The sequence below is a fragment of the Clavelina lepadiformis genome, chromosome 4, assembly GCF_947623445.1.
Source record: "Clavelina lepadiformis chromosome 4, kaClaLepa1.1, whole genome shotgun sequence".
Taxonomy (NCBI): Eukaryota; Metazoa; Chordata; class Ascidiacea; order Aplousobranchia; family Clavelinidae; genus Clavelina; species Clavelina lepadiformis.
This window is the reverse complement of record NC_135243.1, coordinates 1,936,810-1,954,354: the sequence shown is the minus strand read 5'-3', so window position 1 is coordinate 1,954,354 and position 17,545 is coordinate 1,936,810. Positions and strand designations below refer to the sequence as shown.

General features: G+C 36.2%; 2 protein-coding genes across 3 annotated transcripts; one reads left to right on the top strand and one right to left on the bottom strand.

The window, feature by feature from the left end:
- Positions 1-345: 345 nt before the first annotated feature.
- Positions 346-14,417, top strand: LOC143452370 (protein NLRC5-like). The gene is made up of 16 exons (XM_076953313.1): positions 346-553; positions 951-1,034; positions 1,200-1,322; positions 2,230-2,373; positions 2,670-2,762; positions 2,884-2,955; positions 3,140-3,163; positions 3,280-4,250; positions 4,330-4,660; positions 4,768-4,822; positions 4,928-4,989; positions 12,222-12,308; positions 12,953-13,212; positions 13,838-14,011; positions 14,094-14,160; positions 14,250-14,417. The coding sequence occupies exons 1-15, from the start codon at positions 367-369 to the stop codon at positions 14,148-14,150; spliced, it is 2,724 nt and encodes a 907-aa protein (XP_076809428.1). The 5' UTR covers positions 346-366; the 3' UTR covers positions 14,151-14,160; positions 14,250-14,417.
- LOC143453384 (uncharacterized) lies at positions 8,411-9,814 on the bottom strand. 2 transcript variants are annotated; one of them, XM_076954713.1, is made up of 2 exons: positions 9,593-9,814; positions 8,411-9,430 (listed from the first exon to the last, which is right to left on the bottom strand). In XM_076954713.1, the coding sequence occupies exon 2, from the start codon at positions 9,167-9,169 to the stop codon at positions 8,666-8,668; it is 504 nt and encodes a 167-aa protein (XP_076810828.1). In that variant the 5' UTR covers positions 9,170-9,430; positions 9,593-9,814; the 3' UTR covers positions 8,411-8,665. The 2 variants fall into 2 exon arrangements, with proteins under 2 accessions (XP_076810828.1, XP_076810829.1); XM_076954714.1 differs by having other exon boundaries at positions 8,411-9,397.
- Positions 14,418-17,545: the final 3,128 nt, after the last annotated feature.

Here is a 17,545-nt window from a genome sequence, read left to right as displayed (position 1 = left end):
TAGAAATGCAACAAAATTTTTGTTGACCAGTGTTATTATCAAAAAATGACTCTCAATTAAAATATTTCTGCTAGGGTCAGGAAGAAAGTTTTATTTCATAAACATACCCTAAATATCAGCAAAACCATCACTTAGATGACGTGGATGTTATAAAATGCTCTACTCCGTTTTCACCTTAGATTTATTTTGCAAATTGCTAATAACCGAAACCGTTTGTTGGTTTTAGAAAGATTACGAAAGCAGAAGAGTTGCAAATTAGCTACTCACAAACTTAACTTAACAATCTAGTTTCATTTTTTCGCACTTTTGCAGATATCCGATGAACTCTCTGCCGCTGGTTACAAAGTGTGGATTGATAAAAACGAGATGAAAGGAAAAATTTATGACAAAATGTATGAAGCTGTTGACAACGCTTACTTGGTCCTCATGTTTCTGTCCGAAAGTTATAAACTCAGTGAAAACTGCAAAAGGGAAGGCAAACTTGCTGCTGACAAGAGAAAACGTATAATACCCATTATCACCCATGACAATTATAAAATGGATGGCTGGCCAGGTATGCATTTTGTGATATCTTTAATCTGTGCTTGGTTGTTTTCAACGCATTTTAATGCCTATAACTCGTTGATTTTTTTAAATTGACTTATATGTGACAAAATGGGATGTTGCTTAAGGTTTGAATGGTAACATTATATTTAGTATTGTTATTTTCATTATTAATCATAATTGCTACACCAGAAGACGCAAACTCAAGTATACGAAAGCTTGTGGTGATAAATCAATTGAATGTTAACTTTAAGAGTGCTATATATTCTGCTCTTGCTTTAACTAATAATTTATGTAAGTTTATGTGTTTTTTCTCTTTTTATCTTTCGATATTCTTTACTGAATTGATTTTTATCGCCAGCTTTCACCACAGATTTTATTTTTAATTTTACAATTTTTATCAAAAGCTCTTTTGGTGTCGGGAAAACTCTACTACGATTTTAGCAAAGAATCATTTCAGGATAACTTTGACAAACTTATCAAGGAAATTGGTAATTAAACTCATAAGTTGAAATAAAAAGACCACGATTTTATCAGTAAAAAATTAACTGAATTTGTTATTGTTTATAAGTTCTTTTTATATTGTACAATGTTAATCTTAATTCAGATATTTCTGTTGTTTCTATGGTAATATTTGCTCATTTTTTAATTTCTAGACCCACCTGATGTGACCCATCCGAAGCAACCGATCCAAGCAAAACCACATGTTGAGTCCAAAACAGATATCTCAGAATTAACCAATCAAACCGATGCTTTGAACACTGAGGTATCTTCTTCAGGTAATGATTAGATTATATACTATAAAGCAGTTATTAGGTACTAAACATGTTTTGTTAACTAATAAAACCTATGTTTAGTTAAACGAAATTCATAACACCTATAACACATCACTTCTTAGGCTGTGTGTCAACCAACATTAGCAACACATTGTCTGTAATTCCTATAAGCGGAAACAGAACGAAAAACATTGAGAATTTAAAATTAACACAAACTGTAGCAGTGGAGAAACAAGTGAGTCAGTGACCAAGAGAGATCAATGAACAATGTCATTGCTTCTTCATTTGTTAACACGGGAACAAAATGTGAATTACAAGACGTTGACCTGTCGTTTTTATTGCCTACAGTCGCATTTTCATATTTCAACTAAACAACTGTTGGCAGCATATAATTAATATCGAAGCTATCTTTTGAATTTTTACTTGAATGGCGCCAACTACACTGAAGCTTTCCCAAAAAAAACAGTAATAATTTCACTTCAAAACATGGAGTTCATCAACATTTAAAGCAAAATGATATGTAAGATCTCGTCACAATAATAATATCATTTAACTTATAGAAATAACTTTATCCAGATCTATTGCTCAGGTGCCAGGTGAATTCCTTTAAAACGTATCAAATTACATCTAACTCTGTTTTGTAGTTGGTGATGATGAAAAATTATTATTACTAGGCTGTAAAATTTGTTACCATTAGGCTGTACCGTAGAACTTAAAGATTTCATTACCAGGGTGTTGTTACTTGTACAACAAAGTTCAATCTTGCGGCTCAGACAACTAAACCCTTATTGAATCAAAATAAGCATTATGATGATGGTTTAAATGCAAAATTTTATCCACAATACTCGTTTGCTTGTTTTGTTGCACTGAAAATAATCGTAATTCAGTCAAAACAAAATTGTTTTATTAGAAAACTCAAGTGGTATCCAAACCAAGCAAGCAATGTTCTCTCAAGCTGCAAACACACCAGCCAACTCTGATCTACCAAGAACGTCACGCCAGTTAGATTCCAGCCCAGAAACATCTCCATCTTTGAATGCTTCATTAAATACAGGTATTGCTTCCTCAGTAAGCATAAACACCAACACCCTGCTTAATACAACTGGCATCTTCTATAAAGCAATTAATTTAATTTCAATTATTAAAAAATTTGTTGGTGATTTTAAGTTTATCAAAATTAAAAAACGTTTATAATTAAGCTTATAAAGTAGGTTCACAAAACACAATTACTTTGTTAACATTTCCTGACAATTAGACATTTCAAAAATATAAAATACTGTTATATGTAACACATAAGCGTTTATTTTGTGCTTTTCCTCTTTAAAATGCTGTTCTACTGACCAACTTCAGATCAAGGAAGTCAGTTATCCAATCAACCATCAACGTCTAGAGCACGTATGGAACCAAACAAAGAAATTCCAAGTATAAAAGCACCTTTCAATGGTAAAAGATTTTTATTTGACTAGATAACGTACTAAGTTAATGATATTCGTTTTTCTTTTGTATGCATTGCTGAGGTTAAAAAAGATGTAAAATAGATTTTAATACTGGAAAGTTCTTTCAGGTCAAGAAAGAGGGTTTTCCACCAGCAATGCTACCAATATGAAACAAAAATCTCGACTCATGACAAACCTGAGTAAGTGTTTATCTCATCAAATATATGTACTGTAATCCAAATTACATCAGAAATATCGTCGTAGTGTTGGTAATTCGATGGAGCATTTAGTTTCAATCAGCTATTTAGTAAATAACATACTTATAAGTTACAAAGATAATCTTTTAATCTTACTGTTTTAATGTTGTTGGATTTTACTTTTTAGGAAAACTATTTCCAGGCAAAAAAAGTAAGTACACAAGCAATATATTTATCAATTCCAATTGAATAATTGATAAATGCTTAGTTAAATTTCTTGAAAAATTAACATGTTGAGATTGAAATTGATATTTATTCGGTCATCAGATCGGAAAATGAAAGAAGCCATTAAAAAAGTTTGCCAGTTGCAATTTGAACGTCGTGAAGACGACATCAGGCTACAAGCCGGAATCAAAGTTTCAGCAGCAGATATTCCAGTTGTCCATCCAAATTACAGTGAAGTTTCTTTCTTCGAGGGAGGTGCAGTCCCTGAACATGAAACCTATGCCCCGTCAACTGAAAAGCCGAAGGGGATGGAACACAATAGAAATGTTTCCTTTGATAACTTACTAAAGTCCAGCGAACGATTCTCGGCAATTGTCGGTTACCCTGGATCCGGAAAGACTACGTTGTCGAAACGTCTGGCCAAGACCCAAGAATACTTTTGCTTGTACTCTAGGTTTATGGATTTACCCGACGGCGAGAAGCTAAAGCTACGTACACTGCTGATAGATAATAATTTTCCAGAACTGGACGATGCCACTTGTGAATACGTGTGGGAATGGGTAAAAAGAAATCAGAAGAAATGTCTCCTGCTCTTTGACGGAATGGATCAAGCCGACTGGTCGTTCAACAAGAACGCACCTAAAGTGTCATATGATACTCCCCAAAGTGTATCAGATCTAATTGCAAATCTTTGCTGCAAACATTTCCTTAGAAAGGTTAAACTTATATTTACCTCCAGGCCCCACAGCGTTATTGCACTTCCTGAGTCCCTACGCCCTGATGCCACAATCCTGCTTGGTGACCTCCCTTATGAGAGTATGAAGAAATTATTCTATGCCTATTCGGGTGAATCGGCCGACAAGCTGTGGAAACATCTCTCTGAGAGTGCCCCAGTTGTCTTTTCGTTGTGTTTTAACCCATTGTTACTCCAATTGGTAATCGCAGCAGGTCTAAATCCATCCAAAAATGTTGGCGAAATCAACACAACCACTCGGGTTTTTTCAACTGTGTTGGAAAATCTGAGATGCAGTAATCACGCAAAACACCAAGACATCACTTTACTTATGGGGCAGGTCAGTAGATTGTTATAGTTTTAATTAACCAAAGTTGTAATGATAACAAAAACGTGATATTACTTATTTTATATGACAGCTTAGTGAAGTTGCCTACAAAGCTACCATGAGGTCTTCAGTTGTCATCACACGAGACGACCTCAGAGCAGTTGGCCTTGAACCAGACGAGATACAGGATATCGTCGTCGGAATTTACGCCCATTTCACTGCTACCAGCCGCGTGTTTGACGGCCATGTGAAGTATTTCTTCGCCCATCAGCTATACCAGGAGTTTTTCACCGCTAAACATATGATTAGTAACTTGTCATTCATTGAGTTTAAGGGCCTTGTTGACAACCAGCTTTTCTCTAGTGAAAAATGGTCTGTTATCCGTAGATTTGTCTGCGGCTTGCTGGTAGATATGATGAAAGGTATGTCAAGACAATGTCAAATTCGCTTGCTAAGTCACGTTTTATTGTAATTCTTTCATTTATCGCCAAGAAATGAATATTCATTAACTACCTTTATGCTTTCATAGATCCAAGCATCAACCAGGTCACAGCAGCCGACAACAGTGAAACCGAAAGTACAAGGTTGTTTTCATCTAACTTTTGCGTACTTCAAAAGCCTACAATTGAAATTTGGATCGCAAATATGCCTACCATAAAATTTTAACTTCTCACAAGCCTTGTATTTAGGCAAAAAGCACATGAACAATCCGGGAATGAAAAAGTTTTCCCGAATGATCAATTTTCTCCAGGTATGTATTGTTCATTAACTTTATTGTGTTTACTTTATTATTATTGCACTTAACCGTAAAATTCGATCATATTTTTTCGAAGCGCATAGTTGTAAAGAGTTATGCAGTGTAATGAGTAAGCTACATGTCGCTAACACAATCTATCCCACTTAAGAAAAAGTTAGTCAAGTCACTAGTTTTGCTTTATAAATCACCATGAATTGAAAATTAGTCTCAAAGCCTTTAAATCTTACTTTTCAACTCTAAAGCGCGTTCACAGCGTTCTTTCATGCCAAGCACACAAGCCAGCAGAAAACAATAAATTTTAAGCTACACTCACAGTTGATGGTCATAAGGTTAGAGCTTGTGTTTTCTGACCAAATTTGGATGAGTTTCGTTTCTATCGGTGATGAAATATTCCGTCGCAAGGGTCATGATAATATTGTGCTCGCCCCAACTTGACAAGCTTTGTCAATATGATGTTCATTTTATTGACAACCCCGTATCTTCTAATTCTACAATAATACTACAAAAACGTATCCATTCAATCACATGTTTTTCGTTTTATTTTATGCCTTAAATATGAGTGACGAAAATTTTTTCCGACGTAGGTGGTCGCAAAGATATAAACAATTACGATGATAATTACCACAAATAAAACATGCAAATGTTGCCTCGCAGGCTAAAAGTGCATCACAATAATATAACGGCAAAGAATAAAATTTAATTTTAAATGGTATCGAGTAAAAAATAACTGTTCATTTTAATGATTTTATTTTCATTATAAATCAATCCTAAAATACTACGAAGCACATAGCAAAGAATTTATTAAAACTTTTAAAGGTTTGATTGAAACATCGTCTCTAATGGTTACTGTGAAAATAATCAAAATAACAACAAAGTCACGTGATCGATTCATTGTTGTCATTTTTTATCAAACTGATCCAGACTTGCAATTGATGAAGTTAACTGTGACTGCTACTTGCACAACTGTTTAAAATTTTAGTTATACTCTAAAAGTAAACGTTGCGAAGTTAAGATGGAAACTACCAAAATTAATGAGGTATGGAGATTACATGGCGTCTGAATAATCCCGTCATCACCATAGAACAAGGGTAATGCTAAAGCCGAAACTTGTGGTAAAGTACCGGTAATAAGCATATATGTGAAAAACTTACGTTTTATGTCTGACTAAAACTTAGTAATATTCCAAGAAAAGTCGCCGAAGATTACGGCATGTTTCAGTGTATGAGAAACATAGTAGGCTAAAGAATTTGGTAGGATGTAAAATAAAATATGAATAGTTTTCTGAGTAGTTTGAGTACGGTAGTTAGCCAATGTAGGCTATAGGATACCGGTAAACACATTTTCGTGTAATTTGCAACTACAGAACTACAATTACGATCCTTTTTAATCATTTTTGCCTTGCTCTGTCTTTGCCCTCATTTCAGGCTACTGTAAATTTTAGCAAACTACCGGCTAACAAATTGCAAAACTTGCATATAATAGATGTTATAACCGTCAAGCTAAATTTCCTGGGTTACTGCTTTCAGAAATGTTCCAATGTGAAAGCTCTGCCCATATTTTACAAAAGCTTTTATGGACGTTGTTTTTTTAGGTCCAAGAACTTAAACACAACTGCATAATAATAACATCGAAAAGTGGTTAACCTTTAGCACAAAGTAAAAGGACCAATCAACCTACTTCCAGTTATAATAGGCGGGTAAAATTGGCTGCAAATAACCATAAACACATGACTGGGGTATAATAGTTCCATTCATTTATCATCTTTTACAATGACTCTTTTTTGTAAATTAGATGTGATTTGTTCTTGTGGAAGTATTACACAGCATGATGATGTTATTAGATGTAGCACTCATGTTTGTTGCTGTGCTACTGCTATATCTGTTTAAGTCTTATATGCTTGGCTTTGTACACTAGCGTTGTGGAGCTCTAGAACTGCTTTTGTCTCACTTAGTTTACTTTCTTAAATTGTTCACATAACAGTTGTTTTCATTTGTTGTTGCATATTTTGAGTATAACCTTCAGCTAAAGTTATTAAATGTGATTCGCTAAAGTTAAAATCGTATCTTTGAGTTGAAAACACATTGAGTTAGACAACTTTGGATGAACAGGCTAAATTTCTAGCTTATAATAACCCATTACCGAATCAAATCAGTAAATCACTATGGTGTTTATGTTTATTTCTACTGATGATGATTTTTTCACTAATGTTGAGATAATTAGTGCTAACTATGCTCTGGGAAACAAAAAGTACACTTCAGTTACTATTACCGGTTTATATTCATTTTATAAGGTTAAATTGCCTTAATGTGTTTGAATTTCCATTGAAATGAAGTCAAGTTAATGAGCTTTTACTGTATTACAAATTGCTACACAAACACTGATACAACATTTTGTACATTACTTGAATCAACGGAATTACACAAATCTATTTGGGTGGTATAAGGCTCAATATTGGGTACATTTGTTTTCGCACATTGCTTGTAAGTTCCGTGGCATTAACTGTAATTTGTGCATTGTCATATCCACGTCATTCAACACAGCCAGTCAATAAATTGTCATTTTTGTGTTGTACAGTATACAGGACAGGTCTTACTAAGCATGAACCCAATGCAAGAACTGATGGTAGGCATTTTTTGCCAATAACTTTATGGAATAATATTCATAACAACGTTAACCAAATATAAAATCTTTGCAAATCAGCTCTCATCAAAGCTTTGCTTTGTGATATGTTTTCAGCAAGTTCACATTCTCTTTCGAGAAAGTTAAATAATAACATTGATAATAACACTTCGAGAACAAATTGAGAGCACTGTGATTTGCGCAAAGAAATGCTATTTCTGTTTTGGTACTAAGCAGCATGTAGCCCAAGTTGGTTAAATCACTGGCAATGGCCTAAGACCAGCACTGGCAATAAATAAACATATATAAGTTGCATGAAGTATTTCTTTTGTCAGTGTCTTATTGTGGCAAATGCAGCACAGTATACAATGTTTACTCTGTTTTAAGGGATAATGATGAATATTGTTACAGTAATATAAACAATGTCCATTGCCAAATCATGTGATCACTCTGTAGTTGTTACTGGAGAAAGAGTCAGTGGTTGACTATTGATCAGTTTCAGAATTGTAACTGCTGTTATAAGCCGGTACTTAAACAAGGCTTTTCATTGATTTTCATCAGTTTTGGTTTGACATAAATTTCACTCAGGTCTGTTGCAGTTTGATAGCATTTTTCGGCTCGGGTTACAAATAGCGACTGTCAATAGAGCGACCACACGACAGCGATTCATTTAAAACAACGACTGTCAATAGAGCGACTATACGACAGCGATTCATCAAAAACAGCGACCTCACTTCTTTTATTAAATCCAAGGCTTACGCGCACACGCACTCTTTCACCCCCTCCACACATACCTTCCATCCCCCACACCTCTCTACACACGTATGCACGCACAAACAGGCAAACACTGCGTAGTGAAAGATTGAAACCAAAAGGGACTTTAAAACAACATTTTATTTGGACTATCCATAGAAGTCACATGATTTAAAAAGAAATAGGCTAGTCAAGCCAAACAACAGAAAGTCGTCAAGCCTTGCAATAAAATTCAGGGTCTAGAAAAAGATTGAAACCAAAAGGGACTTTAAAACAATCAAAAGTCTTGCAATAAAAATCAAGCCACGTTTATTTCTAAATTGTGAGCAAGGGCTCGAAGGAACTGCCGCAGATCATACTGGCCTCGATTTTGCTGTACAACAGTGATTCGTGTGTTCATTGTCACGTATCTTTTCATTCGCTGAGTCAGGTCTCTGCCTTGTAGTAGCTGGGTTCGGTTTGCCCGTTGAAGGGCTTCCTCCCGTCTTAAAGCTTCGATGAATCGAAAGATGGAAGGATGATGAGTTTCCGTTGATCCATGAAACGCATTGTGCCAATTCTCTAGCTGGTTGTTGGTTCGTGGCAGTCCCGCATCTTGTCTGGCTTTCACACTCCACATATGTACGGGAAACAATGGTTGTCGTCTGTCTCCCCGTCTGTTTCTTCGGCCCACGTAGTTGTCTTCGAAGTAATTTACGAGAGGCATTACTTCTGCTGGGTAGTCTGCCACCAATTCATCAAAGGCATCACTCACTTCATCCACTGGTAGAAAGGCAAGAGCAAGGAGCATTTTCAGTGCCATCCGAATATTGTCGTCTTGCACATATAACCGTTGCAGTCCGTTTTCCTGAATATTTCTCCAGAGCGATTGTCCCAAGTGAAAGTAACAGCCGTAGATGTGCGTTTGAGGAAATGCTTCAATGAGCGCAGCTTTGGAAACTAGTTCAAAGTCGATATGTACACTTCTTGGAGCGAGTCCAGGTTTCAGTGATTTGACTTCAGTCCAATTTTGAGTCCACTTCAGTTGTCCCTGACGATAGGAATCCAAAATAGTCTCATACTTCTAGTAAAATGTAAACAACATTTATCTGATAGGGCTTGTTGTTCTGAAGCGTCCCGCTTTTCAATCAAAAAAATATGGTAAGCCTAGTTAAGTCGCTATCATAACAGTCGCTGTTTTAATGCAGTCGGCATTTATACAATCGCTGTTTGGAATGTCGCTCACTTGATTACGTCGCTATTATGAAGTCGCCGTTTTGACAGTCGCTATCCGGCCTGGATGCCCATTTTTCTAGCAGCACAAGGTGGTCTTCACGTCACACAAATGCATGTGATGTTCGTGGTATGCTTGCTCATTACTATAGACATCGTGTTTGTTGCGCATGTCTCTGAGGTTGAGTGCAGATTGTGGAAGAATACTTCAGTGGCTGTTTTGCGAATGAGTTGTCATTCTAAGAATATAAATTTCTTTAAATATAAAATAGAGAAAAAGCATTGCAAATTAAATACTAATTTACAAGTTTTTGTGTCACAGCAGGAAATCATTTATATTGCCATTTTGCTATATACAAGTGTTTTGACACTGAAAATCACAACTAAACATACTAGCAGAAAATTAGAATAAACTAATTTGGAGCATAAGCACTGTTACAGTCATCTGTATAATACTATAATACATGGTTTGGTCGCAATGTTTCGATTGTTTTTTCAAAAATTTGGTTTTGATACTCATAAACTGATTCAGTACTCCTCTCCTTATTACAAAAGCAATTACCTTACAAAAGCAATTACAGCACTACTACGAAAGCAAGCAAAACCTGTTTCTGTTTAGTTTCTCCGCCAACAGAAATTAATATAGCTGAAATATGGTTTAGGCTAACACTTATGTTATTTTACACTGGCCACCCCTACCAACTCATGTAAAAAAATGATAGCCACCATATGGTGTGCTACACATTTATATGCAATAAAGTCGGCTTTAATATGACAACCCGCTTTATATGACCATGATGATATAGTCCCAAATTTTGCCATACAAATGTCTCTGTTTACTATGACCTGTATTTGAGTATTACGACCACTTTTTCAATTTTATTCACCCAATGTTTCTTTGTCAATTATGCAATGTGACAGGAATGATTGTGCCATGTGAGTTTTCTTTCGCATCATGTAAGAAATGTATGAGATTTTAGAAAGTTTAGTCAATTTTTTTCCGACTGTGTCGATACTGCTTAGTGTGTGGTGCTATATCAGGCTTGCAGCTGTGGTTATTATGACTATTCCGATGTTGTGACCAGAATGGTTTGGTCCAAAGAGAGTCATAATAAGCGAAGTCTACTGCATTAACATGCAGTGTAATAATTTCGTTCATTTCTCTTTGCTATCATGGTATTAGAAGATAGTTTTTACACGACCTCAGAGATGATTCCCCACCAATCAAACATCGGTTATTGAGCAAGACTTAGTACAGTTCTCAGAGGTGAGCAGTACAGCAGTACTATACTACCAAATTATTTTATTGCGGTACTATATTCAGTACCGATACCATCGGTACTTTTAGAGAACAGTACAGAAACCCTGTACTGAATTACTTTTTTCTAGAAATTTAAGTTCGTCCCAGTGCTTGGTACTTCTAAAATGATTACTTCAAGGTTTTCAGAAGTTTGCTTTTTAAAATTTCATTTTAATTGAAACTTGATTTCAATTTTAGTGTTTTTTGCTCTTTTTTAATCTACAAATGTCTAATAAAGCGGCATAGAGTGAGTTCACATTGTTTTTGACCTGAAGTAACCTTTAGCGGGGCCATAATATCAGCAAAAGTTGCACTTGTAACATGATCCACTGTACGAAAAGTAGTTTGGTACCCAGTACTGGCAAAGTACCGGACTACTTTTTTGAAATAGTACCAAATACCGGAACCGTTGGTACATGTTTTGCCGATGGTACTTTCTACGTACTGAGTGCCCACCTCTGACTGTTCGAGATCCATGTACTTTATAATAAAACGGTGTCATGCACAGTTTGCATATTATTTAAAACAATGCATTGTAATACATAACCGTTATAAAATAAAAGATCCTCTAGCAACTGCTCTTAACATGCAGTCTTAAAATATTACTACAACCAATTTTTTGTTTTCAACATTATATATACTGTGCCTATTTCGGAAACTACACTTTATCAAATTTGTATGAAAATATTGTTTTAGAACGTTAGTAATCAGCAGCAAAACGATAAAATAGTTGTCTGTTTTATGAGCAGCCATTCGCACAGTTTGGTAAATCAAAAGTGCAACTTCAGTAAATGGCATCCAGTCAGTTAAAAAAATGCAAATTTAGCAAATCAGCAAGTAGGCTTATATGCAAAAAAATTGGCAATAGTTTTATTTAGTACATTTCACTGCATTCTAGCCTACAGTTACTTGCAAGCTATTTTGTATAGGCAGGGTTGCCATACCGTCCTTATTTATAAGATTTGTCCTTATTTTAAAGGTCCGTGTCTTAGAAAATATGTTTGTCCTTATTTCTAAGAAATGTCCTTATTTTCACTTTCGTCCTTATTTTTAGGGCGGAGGTGGGCACTTTTGTCCTTATTTTGGGCATTTTGTCACCTTTACGATACCATTTTGTACCAAAGAGATACCAAAATTATGAACATGCAGATAGTGTCTTGCTTTTTTTTTTTTTTTAGGAACATTGGTTGCTTTCTCTTGTTGTACACTGTTTAAGGTGGTATTCCTCGTTCATTTTCTAGTCGTCCTTATTTTTGAGTTGAGACTGATGGCAACCCTGTGTATAGGCCTAGACTATATTTGTCACCTGTCAGTATTAAGCTTGATAACATTTTATTTCCAGATGTTGCTGAGAAGAGGAGGATTTGGACAGAAGCACTAAAGTCACAGCTGGTACGATTTGAGAAACTGCAGTATAGAGATTGGTCACGTAAGTTTATTTTCTGACTTTGTCCTAAATCTGCGATTAAATGAATAAACTGCATGTGCATGTTATGTATTATTAGCCATAGACATGCATCAAGTGCAGCAGAACACACATTTACGTTGAATTTCAAAACTTACCTTTATTTGGCCTAGTACAGTAAGGCTGCTGGCAGACTGGAGATGCTGTGAAAATATTTCTGTAATAATATTTTGTGAAACTTGATTGAAATGACATGTAGCCTATTTAGCCGGGAAATATTTCCACATAATCACTGGTAGATTAGTACAACAGCCTACTAGGCCAAGTAAAAGTAAGTTTTGTAATTTACATGTCTATTGCAAACATATTGCCAGTGCTAGTATACAGAGCCTAGCTTAGTAGGCTGCCGGTGATTCTGGTGAAAATATTTGCCGGCTAAATAGGCCACATGTCATTTAGATCAATTCTGGTTGTTGCATTAAGTTTATCTTCAGTTTAAAATGCCTGCTTCTTTTTTTAATTCGTCCCAAACAGATAATTTAAAGAAAAGTAAGTTTTCGCTTTCAACTTGACTTTGTTGCCTAAACATGAAAAATTTCCGTCTTAAATTTATTTCTATAACGCGGCGAACTACAACCGGTAAATAATTAACTATTATGTTTGTTTAGATGACGACAAACGCAGATATATTTCGCTTTTATGCGAATTAAACGAATCCAGCGACATGGAACTCTTCAATATGGCGTCACTGCGCTTTCCAACAGAGCTGGATCTGAATCCATTGAAATTGTCATCATCGGAAGCCGCGATCTTTTGTGACGTTTTAAGGAAACAACAAAAGGAGTTAAAGGAGCTTCATCTGGACAACTGCTTCTCCCCTGGTGATGTGGAAAGATTTATTTCGGCGATCTCTGAGATGCCTGGAAAGGTTTGACGATTTATTCAACTTTTTATCGTTTGCTTAGAACAACATATGACGTCATAATCAATTGTTTACATTTGTGTTTATGACGTCATCATCGCTAGTACGAAGATATTTTTCAAGGCAGTTTGTTGAGATTACTGGGCAGTGTAGGTCGGATATTTTGTGCTAATTTATATAAAATTGCAGAATAATTTTGCGACGGTTTAGTGATTACTTGAATCTACAAGGAATGTGGAACCTGCGATAAACTTGGTCGCTTGAAATTCCTACTTTTTAACGAAAAAATGACAAAATTTTGTTGGATCAGTTTTAGCCTGGCATGTACCGGTTAATTTTTGGGTCAACTGAAAAGTTTCATTTTATTTAAAACTGAAAATATTTTTGCAAACTTATTATCAGGATTTGTTTCTACAACTAATACTCGATACCGGTTTTAATTGGCCGCTCAAAATTATTTCTATTTAATTCAAAAACCAAGAATTTGTGTTGGACCAGTAGGCTAGGCCTAAATCTGACCACGTGGTGCTGGTTAGTTATTAACCAATTAATGGTAATATTAACTTGTATGTAGTAATATATTAGCTTCATCAATACACCAGGTTGTAGTTTACAAACATTTCATCTGCAGGTAAAAGTGTTGAGCATCAGTGGCAACAAAATCAAAGACATTCCAGGACCAGAATTTTTCACTAAAATTGAAGAATATCTGTGGATGGCTGGTTGCTTCGGAGATGGAAGATTCTCCGCAAATTCGAGCGAGAAACAAGAAATTCAACTCGTCCTTGACCAGCTTCATGACTCGGTATTCTTTATATCTTGTCATGTTTGTGTCAACTTGAACTTTGCACAGAAATTTAACTTTTAACCAAATTTTTAATTTATAGTGGTTGCGAGTTGATGTTGGTCGTGGCCTCGAACTCACTCCGCGCAATCACTGCTGACGTAATAATGGTAAGTAGGTTTCATTTTTAAACAGAAATACATTATTTACTCAATTTTTATAAAAATTCCTTCCACACATCGATTCAATTTTATAAAAGAAATTGCGTCGTGGCCGGGATTCGAACCGCGGACTTCTGCGACATCGAGCGATTGCTCAACCAGATGCGTCATATACAGATTTACTTATTCGTTGATAAAATTGATTTATATTTGTACATAAACTAATAGTGATGTCATAATTATAGTTGTTTGACATGCTTATTCAAATAAATATTCACTGCATTATGTTAAATGGTGAATTTGCTGTAATATTTTAGATTTGCTGATTTTTGTGATTTGAAATATCCAGAGTGAATTTTGTGGAAATAAAATTTGTTGTAAGACAGAAATTGGTTTTGTGTCATATTTTTAGCATCATATTTCTGCCCAAACGTTATAAGTAGGCTTTTTTTATCATCGCTAATTGCTTTGTAGAGTTCAGCTCTAAATTGTCTATATCTGCTCAAATCTAATCCGACTGGTACTATGGCTTGTAGGCTAAAGCATCCGCCTCGAATGATGCCTCTACCTTGTAACCTATGATTAACAGAACTATAAGCTACCAAAATTTATATCAACTTTATGCAGACAAATAACAGCAGTAATAATAATAACAATGCGGCGTGTAGTTGGGGCAAGACATCAAACACACAGAGTTATATCAGGGGATAAGCTTCCTGCTGCAACTTTCGCTACGAGTTGTTTGGCTGGAAATTTACGAAAACAGTCGCTGTTATGCGTTCCTGAGATTCGGAAAGAAACTGCGTCTTTGCTTACACCCCGTTTTTATGACAACCAGGTTAGCAAGCAGTGACGTATTTTGAATTGCGTTGAGGAGCGGGGAAAATTGTTTTAAAGTCCGCTTTAAAATACCAGCGTCTGCCCACTGTATGCTCCTATCAAAATGCGGGGAGTGAAAACGTTTTCCTTGTTACGCTTCATAAACTGCTTAACGACTCGAGATGAGCTGTATGCTCTATTACTCTCATATTAAGGCACGAGTTTTCGAGATCGCTCCTATTCTTTAGGAACGATCTCGAGAGGTTAAGCAGTTTATTTGTTTATTTGGTTTGAGCTAGCAAAAGCTCTTTTGTCAACGTCGGAACGGAACCACGCCCGCGCTCCCTTTTAGGGATTATTCGCTCTTCGCTCTTTTTTTGCACAAGCAACGCTAGGTGGACTGCTGTAAGAACATCATTTTATGTAGTGACTAAAAATTATACCTTTGAGACTAATTCAACAACAAAACGGTGAAAAAGATACAACTTAATACGCAACACAATGCACAGCAGCACGTCAGAACCTTGTTTTAGAGGTTCGATATAAACGCTTTGTTTTTAAGCTGACATCATTGTGTCGAGACTCGTAAGTTTGTCGATGTCGTGTGTGATCTACTTTTGCATGAGACGCGAAAGCGATATTTGTCGTGGGCTTTGTGCCGTGTGATATCACTTTAACAGCTTAGCAGCGTCACTGCCATATTTTCATACTTGGTTTAAAGTTGTAGCAATAGTTATCAAAGGACGGTTATTACGTCACATCACCAACATCGTTTTCTGCTATTGCCCGGCTTTGAAAAACGGCAAAGTGGGCAAAGAGCCGAATGCAAATGTCGCATTTCAATTGTATTTACACAGAGAATGCAAACAGATAATAGCTATCGATGGTTTGTGTGCATAAAATGTACCAAAAAGTAGTATTTAAAATAGAAATAACGTAATTTGTACCAAACGTTTGTAACAGGAGCTCCGTTACGTGGTTACGTACGTTGCGTAATTATTGATAATTTCGTACATTAGCGAGCACACACACTTGGTATAAACCTATTGAGGTACAATTGAAAACTCTCCGGAAAGTTGATTCTCTTGCGCAGCGAAAAACTGGCAGTTATACCCCGACCTTTTCATGATGGCCGGTTAAGGTGAAAAGCGAAACTCGGCCGGCCCTGGATGCATAATAATTGATACGTTTGCTTTTGTAAGACCTCAAAAATTTCCTCTTTCAGTATGAAAACTCCAAAGACATCCATTGCGGAGCGGAAGTATCGACCAAAGCTTCTTCCTTTTATGTGAGGTGTAAAAATAAAAAAATTTGCGTCCCTCGCGTTTTGGCCTGGATGGTCAACCAGCCTTTAAAAACCTTCGACTTTCTACGAAATTCAAAATATGGCTTCGGGAATGGGGCGATATGTTTTGCTTTAGCGCAGGGTGGCTAAAACCTAGGTTACGCCGCTGTTTCAGAATAACTATGACGTGGTGACAATGGAGCTCCACGATTTAACTTTGCCTCAGCGCTAAAACATCACATCATAGTCATCATCTGCCAATGGCTATTGGAGCCACGCGTCCATCGTAGCAAAGCGACTGCTTTGCACGAAGTATACACATGATGACGCATGATGAGGCATGACGTATACACAGTGGTAAAAAAAGTGGAACGGTCCGGAACACAGTTCCCGTAAATGAGTTATTGCCGGTACGGCGTAAGGGAGTAACGCCAAGGTGTCAAAAAGGAATAAGTTAGTTAGTTTAAGTAGAAAGTGAGAAGTTTTGATACGAAATGAAATAAAATTTTCCGTGTAAAGTTTTTAATTGATATTTGCATCAAACGTAGTCACCGCTTTATAAACCAGCTCGGGACCGAAATTCTTTTCAACACACGACCGTGTCAATTTATCTTACTTGTTGTCCTGTTTTTAGCCCCTCTTTTTCAAAAGTTGGAAGACAGCACCCCCTTTTTCGAAAGTTGAGACATGTCCCATCTTGAGAATAGGTCCTACCCATTGGTTATGCCTGCATTTAAGAGCGTCAATATTTTGTTTCTCAGATAAATTTTGGAGTCTTTCATGACATATTTTGCAAACACAACACTTCTTGTCAAGATTTTTGAGATAATTGGCGCATGGTTTTGCTTGCATTTACTAACGTGGCCTGACAATTATAGCAAGTATCGCAGCTACCGCCAACTAACGGCTAATGCAATCCAGCTGTCAGTCATAGTAAATTCCTGCCCCACACAGGAAGTATTTAGACCTAAAAAGTTTTAAGAAGTCATATCATATAGCTTGGAAATAATGTAATTAGGGGAACTATTAATAGGAAAGGAAGATAAAATTTTTCGAGAGGTAGTCTACTCAAAAAATGTCGCAAACGGCCTTTTATTAAAACATCAATTGCTATTCTTGCACTTAGTGCAGAAGTGCACCGTCAGTATTTTGACAATCTGTAAATTCGAACAAAGTTAATATTGTTGGAATTGGAGAGGAATTTGTTAGACCGTCAACACAGCGTTGGTTCTGGTGTAAATCCAACACAGCGCCAACATGCGGGGACTAAACCTACAATGAATCTGTTAC